The sequence below is a fragment of the Oncorhynchus gorbuscha genome, linkage group LG13 (assembly GCF_021184085.1).
Source record: "Oncorhynchus gorbuscha isolate QuinsamMale2020 ecotype Even-year linkage group LG13, OgorEven_v1.0, whole genome shotgun sequence".
Lineage (NCBI taxonomy): Eukaryota > Metazoa > Chordata > Actinopteri > Salmoniformes > Salmonidae > Oncorhynchus > Oncorhynchus gorbuscha.
In genome coordinates this window covers 6388114-6398164 of record NC_060185.1, presented here as the reverse complement: position 1 = coordinate 6398164, position 10051 = coordinate 6388114, and the positions used below count along the sequence as shown (strand labels likewise).

The 10051-nt window shown below is 44.0% G+C and overlaps 2 protein-coding genes across 4 annotated transcripts in view; one reads left to right on the top strand and one right to left on the bottom strand.

Moving 5' to 3' along the window:
* Positions 1-236: 236 nt before the first annotated feature.
* rwdd2b (RWD domain containing 2B) lies at positions 237-6112 on the bottom strand. Its single transcript, XM_046293631.1, has 7 exons — positions 5264-6112; positions 4925-5087; positions 4564-4785; positions 4011-4078; positions 3707-3921; positions 1421-1592; positions 237-640 (listed from the first exon to the last, which is right to left on the bottom strand). Exons 2-7 carry the CDS (start codon positions 4940-4942, stop codon positions 388-390), a joined length of 948 nt encoding a protein of 315 aa, XP_046149587.1. The 5' UTR covers positions 4943-5087; positions 5264-6112; the 3' UTR covers positions 237-387.
* usp16 (ubiquitin specific peptidase 16) overlaps positions 6112-10051 on the top strand; it is a 27702-nt gene continuing 23762 nt past the window's right edge. Inside the window, exons 1-8 of one of the 3 annotated variants that reach the window (XM_046293628.1) lie at positions 6112-6803; positions 6960-7065; positions 7439-7521; positions 7664-7848; positions 8166-8269; positions 8852-8967; positions 9195-9472; positions 9828-9929. In XM_046293628.1, coding sequence (XP_046149584.1) covers positions 7467-7521; positions 7664-7848; positions 8166-8269; positions 8852-8967; positions 9195-9472; positions 9828-9929 — 840 coding nt within the window. In that variant the 5' untranslated portion in view covers positions 6112-6803; positions 6960-7065; positions 7439-7466. The other 2 variants (XM_046293629.1, XM_046293630.1) reach the window with 2 other exon arrangements.

Sequence of the window (10051 nt, the reverse complement as noted above, 5' to 3'; positions counted from 1 at the left end):
CTTGATTCCTGCCATTGGTTCATGTGGGTACTTGATTCCTGCCATTGGTTCATGTGGGTACTTGATTCCTGCCATTGGTTCATGTGGGTACTTGATTCCTGCCATTGGTTCGTGTGGGTACTTGTGATTCCTGCCATTGGTTCGTGTGGGTACTTGATTCCTGCCATTGGTTCATGTGGGTACTTGATTCCTGCCATTGGTTCATGTGGGTACTTGATTCCTGCCATTGGTTCGTGTGGGTACTTGTGATTCCTGCCATTGGTTCGTGTGGGTACTTGATTCCTGCCATTGGTTCATGTGGGTACTTGATTCCTGCCATTGGTTCATGTGGATACAGCGTACATTTGGGTACAACCAACAGTTATGGGACCTATCCTATCAGCTATACTACCTTCCTTCAATTCCAAAGTAAAGCTGAAAGACGTCTCCACATCCTCTCTCGTTGAGGTACTGATAGAGCTGGCCCAGGTTCATATGGTTTCCTCTGTTCCCGTGTGGATCAAACACAGCCTCCTCGAACCCTGTGAACCTACGGAGGGAATCCGTGTGGTCTGCCACGCTGGCCTCAGCCCTCCGACTGTCCACGGCAACATCCTCTCTGTGACGAATAATGATTTTCTTCCAGGTTAGAACCTTCACCCTAGAAACAGACAGAGGAGAGTGTTCTAGAAGCTTTAGAATACGCCAGCATACATGGTGACATGCTATATTACAGTCTGATGCTAATGCTATTCCTATTGAGAATAGTACATTTGTATAAAAAAAAAAACTATAAAATAAAGGTTGAATGGATGGAGAGTCGTCCCCCTCCAAAAAATAAAATAAATGTTGAATGGATGGATGGAATGAGTCCCCCCCCTCCCCCTCCAAAAAAAACTATATAAATGCTGAACGGATGGAGAGTCCCCCCCTCCCCCTCCAAAAAAAACTATATAAATGTTGTGGTCCTTCTGTAGCTCAGTTGGTAGAGCATGGCGCTTGTAACGCCAGGGTAGTGGGTTCGATCCCCGGGACCACCCATACGTAGAATGTATGCACACATGACTAAGTAAAGCGCTTTGGATAAATATATGTTGAATGTGGAGAGTCTCCCCCTCCAAAAAAAACTATATAAATGTTGAATGGATGGAGAGTCCCCCCTATAAAAAACTATATAAATGTTGAATGGATGGAGAGTCCCCCTCCCCCCCCCCCCCCCCCCTCCAAAAAAAATATAAATGTTGAATGGATGGAGAGTCTATATAAATGTTGAATGGATGGAGTCCCCCCCTCCAAAAAAAACTATATAAATGTTGAATGAATGGATGGAGAGTCCCCCCCCCTCCAAAAAAAAAAAAAAAACTATATAAATGTTGAATGGATGGAGAGTCCCCCCCCCCCCCTCCAAAAAAAACAACACATTACACATGTATAACCCTACCTGGCCCAGAAGTCTTCGCAGGCCGACTGAGGGCCTTCCACACAGATGATCCCAGGCTTGCCAGGCATACTGAACCCTGACAGATCCAGCTCCTTGGACCACTCCAGAATGTTCTTCCTCTTCCTCTTATTATAGATGTGGTGGCTGTAGATCCACAGGCGACTGAACTGCTCTATAATAATAATTATAATACATTACAATAATATATACGGTTGGGTTCTGAAAATATGAAATATACTTATTTTATGTCACTGGGCGGCAGGGTAGCCTAGTGGTTAGAGTGTTGGACTAGTAACCGGAAGGTTGCAAGTTCAAATCCCCGAGCTGACAAGGTACAAATCTGTCGATCTGCCCCTGAACAGGCAGTTAACCCACTGTTCCCAGGCCGTCATTGTAAATAAGAATTTGTTTCTTTACTGACTTGCCTAGTTAAATAAAGGTAAAATATTTAAAAACTGGGGGGGAGAGGGGACGTGTACATTATGTTATTGTTAGCCACCATTATGGGAGGAAAAGGGACACCGTCTGGTACGAGTCAACATGACAGCGGTGAGTTGGGGAGGAGTGAGCACTTTGGGGTAGAGGTCAGGTCTGATGAAGTGAGGAAGAACAGATATCACTATGGTTCTGTCTAGTAACAGACACGCTGATCAGATGTGTAGGAGGAGACTCAGCCTAGGAGGAGGGGTTAAATATCAGGGATTGTACAGATGTGTAGGAGGAGACTCAGCCTAGGAGGAGGGGTTAAATATCAGTGCTTGTACAGATGTGTAGGAGGAGACTCAGCCTAGGAGGAGGGGTTAAATATCAGTGCTTGTACAGATGTGTAGGAGGAGACTCAGCCTAGGAGGAGGGGTTAAATATCAGTGCTTGTACAGATGTGTAGGAGGAGACTCAGCCTAGGAGGAGGGGTTAAATATCAGTGCTTGTACAGATGTGTAGGAGGAGACTCAGCCTAGGAGGAGGGGTTAAATATCAGTGCTTGTACAGATGTGGAGGAGGAGACTCAGCCTAGGAGGAGGGGTTAAATATCAGTGCTTGTACAGATGTGGAGGAGGAGACTCAGCCTAGGAGGGGTTAAATATCAGGGATTGTACAGATGTGGAGGAGGAGACTCCGCCTAGGAGGAGGGGTTAAATATCAGTGCTTGTACAGATGTGTAGGAGGAGACTCAGCCTAGGAGGAGGGGTTAAATATCAGTGCTTGTACAGATGTGGAGGAGGAGACTCAGCCTAGGAGGGGTTAAATATCAGTGCTTGTACAGATGTGGAGTAGGAGACTCCGCCTAGGAGGAGGGGTTAAATATCAGTGCTTGTACAGATGTGGAGGAGGAGACTCAGCCTAGGAGGGGTTAAATATCAGGGATTGTACAGATGTGGAGGAGGAGACTCCGCCTAGGAGGAGGGGTTAAATATCAGTGCTTGTACAGATAGGAGGAGACTCAGTGGAGGAGGGGTTAAATATCAGTGCTTGTACAGATGTGGAGGAGGAGACTCCGCCTAGGAGGAGGGGTTAAATATCAGTGCTTGTACAGATGTGTAGGAGGAGACTCAGCCTAGGAGGAGGGGTTAAATATCAGTGCTTGTACAGATGTGGAGGAGGAGACTCCACCTAGGAGGAGGGGTTAAATATCAGTGCTTGTACAGATGTGGAGGAGGAGACTCCGCCTAGGAGGAGGGGTTAAATATCAGTGATTGTACAGATGTGGAGGAGACTCCGCCTAGGAGGGGTTAAATATCAGTGCTTGTACAGATGTGGAGGAGGAGACTCCGCCTAGGAGGGGTTAAATATCAGTGCTTGTACAGATGTGTAGGAGGAGACTCAGCCTAGGAGGAAGGGTTAAATATCAGTGCTTGTACAGATGTGTAGGAGGAGACTCAGCCTAGGAGGAGGGGTTAAATATCAGTGCTTGTACAGATGTGGAGGAGACTCAGCCTAGGAGGAGGGGTTAAATATCAGTGCTTGTACAGATGTGGAGGAGACTCAGCCTAGGAGGAGGGGTTAAATATCAGTGCTTGTACAGATGTGGAGGAGACTCAGCCTAGGAGGAAGGGTTAATTATCAGTGCTTGTGTGAATGTCTTTTGTCTTATGCAGCTGTGTTGACCCAATAGGGTGAATAAACTTGGTTTTAGCTTTACTAATCGTCTTGAGTTTTAATAGGTTCATTTTAGAACCAAATACATTTTATTTACTGATTTGTCAAAATTCCAAAGTGCTAAGGGTTGTTTATCGGGACATTTTGGTACATAATGTCATACAATAAATAAAGCAGGTATAAAGACACCTTTGGGCTGCGAAGATGAGCAGGTAGACCGAGACTCTTTCTTGCCAGGGGCTGCTGTTGATGATGTGCTCTTGTCGGTCAGGTACAGGTGTACGTTGTCTTTCACCCACTCCACGGCAGAGAGGACGCAGACATCTCCACGGCAGCTCTCTGAGAGGTAGGCGTTCATGTCTGAGTGAAGCTGGGCCTGCTGGGATCGGCTGAGGTCAGGACACCTGGGGGGGAACTCAACTCAATTCAAACAACTTAATTTGTGTCCATCAAACAATTCTATTAAGGCTACAGGGTGACAGATCTGGCTTACCGTACAGCTATTTCAGGTAAGACATTAGGGTAGTCAGATGAGTAGGTGCAAGATATGGTCACGTTCACCTGAGCGGAAGAGGACAAAGGAAGGTAATTCATGTTTAAATTCATAAATTTAAAAATGCCGTACATATTGGTAAGCTGATCCAAGTCTGGTTTTGACCTGGGACACCAGGTCACCTCCAATCAGGGACTGGTTTTGACCTGGGACACCACGCGGGTGCAATTAATCATCAGGTAAAACAGAAAACCAGCAGGCTCTGGACTTCGTCTGGCAATAGTTGAAAAACCCTGCTCTATATGTTGATGTGTGTTTTGTCCTATATTCATATATATTCATATATATATATATTTTTTTAAATCCCAGGCCCCGTCCCTGCAAGAGGCCTTTTGCCAGGCAGTCATTGTAAATAAGAATTTGTTCTTAACTGACTTGCCTAGTTAAATAAAGGTTAAATAAATCACATGTAAATCAAATATGTCCTCAGCTGAGTGAGTCAGTCATGCCAAATGAATGTAGAATGATTTCATGCGCTGTGCTTTTAACCTACCCCCTTCACAGTGTCAGTGTCCAGCTTCTGTTTGATGAGGATGTGTGGTCTGGACAGAGGATAGGTGTCTGTTGCTCCCTCCACATACTCCCTGAGCTCAGCCACAGCTAGTTGGTCAGTAATCACCAGCTCGTCTTCACCGGGGTACATACTGGAGAGTAGCTCTATCTCAGCCAGGTGAGATTCCGCCTGCTCGAGATGGGCCATAATGTTCGAAGATTCCTGCAGAAAATACGTGTTATAGCCTTGTTGTTATTAAGACTCCTTGTTCAGAATTAGCCTTTGAGGACATATGGGGCAGTGATTATTTCAGCACATGCAGATGTCAAACAGATTTAAAGAACTTAAGTTTACACGTCACCAGCATAGGGAGTGTCATGTTCTCTGGATAAGGCGAACAGATAACAGCATGCTTTCCATGGCAGAGGACCCAAACTCATTCGTTGTTAGCCATCAGTATGCTCGTTGCAAATAGTCAAAAAAATAGCTAACTATCTATGGCTAGTTGGACAGGAAATCCGTTTCTGTAAGAGGGAATCAGTGATTATTTGCACCACGTCAATTTAACACACTACCAAATATAATTATTTAAAATCCCTACGATTAGTTTACGATGTTAGCGTGGCGTTTCAAACGACCCGGATACATTTACTTACTAGATCGGCTGTACGCCGGGACAGATATAATGTAACACACATACCGTCGTCAAAGATGGATCGAAATGGATTTTGGCCGATATTCTGCAAATGTTCTCATCGATTAAACATTTGTTCTCAATACAGTAGTTTTTTGTTCCCAAAACTAAAATATGTTATGAACAGAGTGGACTAAGTTTTGTAGACTTTACCCGTTGCAAACGTTTTAATAAATCGCTTTGTTTAGAAGGTGCGAAAGGGCGTATTGAGTTTATTGCACAGAGTAGGCGTTCCCTAACGGAAATATGCAGATAATGCTACAACGCGCCAATAGGATCTCGGCAAGCTCTGCTTGGCTCTGCCCACCTAGTTTGTTCTGCCCAGAATGACTCAATTAGTTCCCGTTGGAAACGACAGGCTGTGGTTTAGTTATTAAAATTATTTGGTTGTTATAAAAATGTATATGTATGTCCAATTAGATTTAAACGGATTCGCCACTCTTTAATTAAGGGGCTGTTAAATTAGCAGCGACGCTTCTCGGGGTGTCAACTCTGGATTTGGAAACTAGAAGCACTCCGGAGTTGAATGTACCCCCTTTTACTGCGACACAATGTACAGCAAACGTTTAACTCTGTGCAATAAATTATTGGAATACACACAACAAAAACATTGTTCACCATTTAGACGTGAAAATAACAATAAAAACATATCTAATACGTCTTTTTTATTATTATTTGTATGATAACTAGTATAAAATATCGATCATTTTGCAAATGTCACATCATGTTCGCTGTAATTAATAATTTACAAAGTATACAGCCTCTTATTCTGAAGAATTCCACAAATCCGTGACCCGGAAGTACTTAGCTATTCTTGTCGACTTCGGGGAAGTTACTTTTTCGTTGTAGGTTAGGATAATGTATGCATAAGGTTAGGATCATTCACGTGGCAGGTCAGGCGAACTGCATTGTTGGTTAAGTGTTTGTAAATATGCCTTTCAGTGTAAGGTCTACCTACACCTGTTGTATTCGGCGCATGTGACAAATAACATTTGATTTGAATTAGGTTAAGGTTAGGAAAAGGGTTCGGCTTAGTTAAAATGCTATTTTAACCTGCTACGAATAGTCATTTCCGGTCGTAGCTGTACCCCCTCTAGTCAGAACCTTGCTTCACAGTGCTACCAAATATGTATAACTATACCAAGATAGACAACAGCCTGTCGTTTCCAATGGGAACAAATTAGTCACACTGAGCGGAACAAGCAAGAAGGTGGGCAGAGCTAGAGAGATCCTATTGGCGCGTTCCAGCATTATCTGCATATTTCCGTTAGGGAACGCCTACTATATTGAAGTGCGCGTGTGCATTAACTTTAATTCGACGATGTTTTGTTTATTATTTTTCTTCGCAAAGGGTTGTCTACAAAACTTAGTCCACTCTGTTCATAACAGATTTCGGGAACAGAAAACTATTGAAATCAAATGTTTTATCAATGAGAAAATTTGCTGAATGTTGGCCAAGGTCTTCTCCCACTGCCGGCCAGTGGGCTTCCTCTCACAAGAATATTGGATGGAAACACCAAGCGGATGCTTCACATTTATACATCCGGTAAAATATCTGTCTCATCATCTATCGGTGGCCGTACACCACCACCACAGCGCTTCTTATTTTTTTCAAGTATATGTGGCAACTGGCTTAAGATGTTATTGTTTTAAAATATGGATAGTTATCATTTTGTGTAGTTTTGGTGTATTTTTTTTTTAGCTATAGATGTGGACTCGGCACAGAGATATGTATAGTTTGGAGTCTTACTCGAAGAAGGGAAAACGAAACGGCCGACTGTGATTCACAAAAAGCGCTCCTCTGCCGGGTAGGTTGGTGACTGGTACCTATATTTAATCACGTTGCTGGCTACGTTTATTTATTGTGTGATCTCTTTCTTGCAATTATCTAAATACATGAATCAAAACGTGTAGTGGATGCTTGACAGACGCCCGTGGACTGTAATGGTAACTACAGTAACAATGGCTTTTCTTATTAACTAACTAGCTAGCGTTACACAGCTTATAAGTAGGCTAGCTAAATCTGTTCCTATAAATGACAACTAGGTAGTAACGTTAACTACAGTTTTTTTTCTTCAAGTCAGAAGGTTTATATTTAACTGAGTAACATGAAACTGCTAGCTAATGTTACACTCCTCTCTGGCTTTCTTGCAGTTTGTGATGATGACTCATTCTGTCTAGGTCAGGTGTCTAAAGTCTTCCAGACAAGATGGTGAAGAGGAGGCAGAAAGGTCCTAGAGAGGACGAAGTGATAGACCTGACTGGTAGGGTCTCACTCACTCACTCTCACTCACTCACTCACTCACTCTCACTCACTCACTCACTCACTCACTCACAAATACAATGTCATTATTAGCTACCCATGAACTAGCCTAACTCCTCTCTGGTGTGTCCCTCTCACCGCAGGTCCGTCGTGCAACCATATCCGTAAAGGTGTAGACTCCAGCTTCCTGAAGAAGACTGGGATAGACTCCGCCTGTAACAGCTGCCAAGACTGTAAGGGTGAAGAGCCGGCTGCTGCTGTACAGGCTTCATCAGAGGAGATGAGCGAAACACCAACGATATGGATGTGCTTAAAATGCGGACACCGAGTAAGGTTCCTTAAATACATTAGATATCAAATCAACGTTTATTTGTCACGTGCGCCGAATACAACAGGTGTAGTAGACCTCACAGTGAAATGCTGAATACAACAGGTGTAGTAGACCTCACAGTGAAATGCTGAATACAACAGGTGTAGACCTAGAGTGAAATGCCGAATACAACAGGTGTAGTAGAAATGCTGAATACAACAGGTGTTAGACAGGCTCTAAGGCTCTAACCAATAGTGCAAAAAAGGTATTAGGTGAACAATTGTAGAGGTGTGTGTGTGAAATGTACCTGACGAACAGTCTTTCTGGTTTGCCAGGGGTGTGGGCGTACCTCTGAGGATCAGCATGCTATCAAGCACTACGAGAAGCCTCGGTCAGACCCTCACTGTCTGGTGCTCAGCCTGGACACCTGGAGCGTTTGGTGAGCCAATGGAACACTGTGTCTGTGAGCCATGTGTTCCGAATGGGACCCTATTCCCTACATAGTGCACTACGTATGGGCTCTGGTCCAAAGTAGTGTAAGATGTAGGGAATAGGGTGCAATTTGGGACGGAGGCCTGTTCCTCTTATCATACTGGGTCCAGGAGGTTTACCATGTCCCACGACCAGAAGAAAAGAGACCAGAGTTTTTCCCCTGAGAAAGTTGCGTGGTCAGGGTAAACTCCAGACCCTGCATCACTCTCACTGAAGACTGCACATGTAGAAGAAGGACATATTGTACACAAGGAACTGTGAATGGTATTGAATAAAAGCTTGGTGACTGGCCCAATAACTAGGGAAAGGAGTTTTACCTGACTGCGTGAGTTGACCAGGCAAAACTGGTTTAAAGTTTAGAACCATGATAATAAAAAATATTTATAATTTCACATTTTAAAGTCTGTCTTTACCACATTACACTACACAGTGCGCTTGTTGTTTTTGTTGTTGTCAAAACATCACCCCCCCCCCCCCTCCTCAACATTTTACATCCCTGACCATTGTCCTGTGTGGTCTTATGATACAGGTGTTACATCTGTGATGATGATGTCCAGTACTCTAAAACAGGCCATCTGGCTCAGCTGGTGAACAACATTAAGAAACAGGCCTTGTCTGAGCCCCGGAAACAAAGTCCACAGAGAAGTGAGTCCCATATCTAGACTACGTTTCCTGTTGGGCTTTAGTGTGTCATCTTTGACAATTTTTAATGTATGTAATGTTGTCTCTGCTTGAAACGGCTTTCTACTTTGAATGATCAAATTAAATCAGTCAATCAATTCTCACAGAATTCTACCGCAATACGACTACATGAGTAGATAAGCATCAGATTTGACTAGTATTGTAATGATATTATGTTGTGATTGACTCAGAGCATTCAATAGTGAAGCTGGAGGACAGCATGATAGAAGAGCCACAGGAAACCAAGCCAGAAGAGAAGCAAGAGAACCCAGTGACACAACCGAAAGAAAACCAGAAGAAGAACGCCAAGAAAGAAAATGGTTTGAAAGAGAGCAGCAGTTTGACTAGAGGACAGAAGGCCGTGGGAGGAGCCAGCAGCGGTGCAGTGGGAGGAGTCAGCAGCTGTCCGTTGTCAGTTAGAGGACTCAGTAACCTTGGAAACACCTGTTTCTTCAACTCTGTTGTTCAGGTAAGGAACCTTGGGCTGTGTCTGAAATGGCTACATGGTGTAGTGCACTACTTTGGACCTGATTTTATAGGGCCCCATATAGTGCACTACTTTGGACCAGAGCTTCATAGGGCCCCATATAGTGCACTACTTTGGACCAGAGTTTATAGGGCCCCATATAGTGCCCTACTTTGGACCAGAGTTTATAGGGCCCTATATTGTGCACTACTTTGGACCAGAGCCCTAATGGTATACATACACAGCCTTGGTCTGAATGTGACAGTTCAGCTTGTTACTATTGCTATTTATTAGTAGGCTTAGTTCAGAATTATATTTGTAGAGTAATAAAGCATTATTGTCCATGTTTCTGTTGCAGGCCCTCTCTCAGACACAGATGTTGAGACAGGTCATCAACAAGGTGACAGCTGAAGAAGAGAAGACCAGTGTCACCATCACACCTGGAGTCTCCTCAGACCTGGTAGGTTCCCCTTCCTCACCTGGAGTCTCCTCAGACCTGGTAGGTTCCCCTTCCTCACCTGGAGTCTCCTCAGACCTGGTAGGTTCCCCTTCCTCACCTGGAGTTTCCTCAGACCTGGTAGG

Excerpts from the sequence above, each read along its gene's own strand:
- rwdd2b (XM_046293631.1), bottom strand. Across the intron at positions 3,922-4,010 it reads TTACCTGAAATAGCTGTACG|GTGTCCTGACCTCAGCCGAT; the intron begins GTAAGCCAGATC and ends GTTCCCCCCCAG. Across the intron at positions 641-1,420 it reads TGCGAAGACTTCTGGGCCAG|GGTGAAGGTTCTAACCTGGA; the intron begins GTAGGGTTATAC and ends GTCTGTTTCTAG.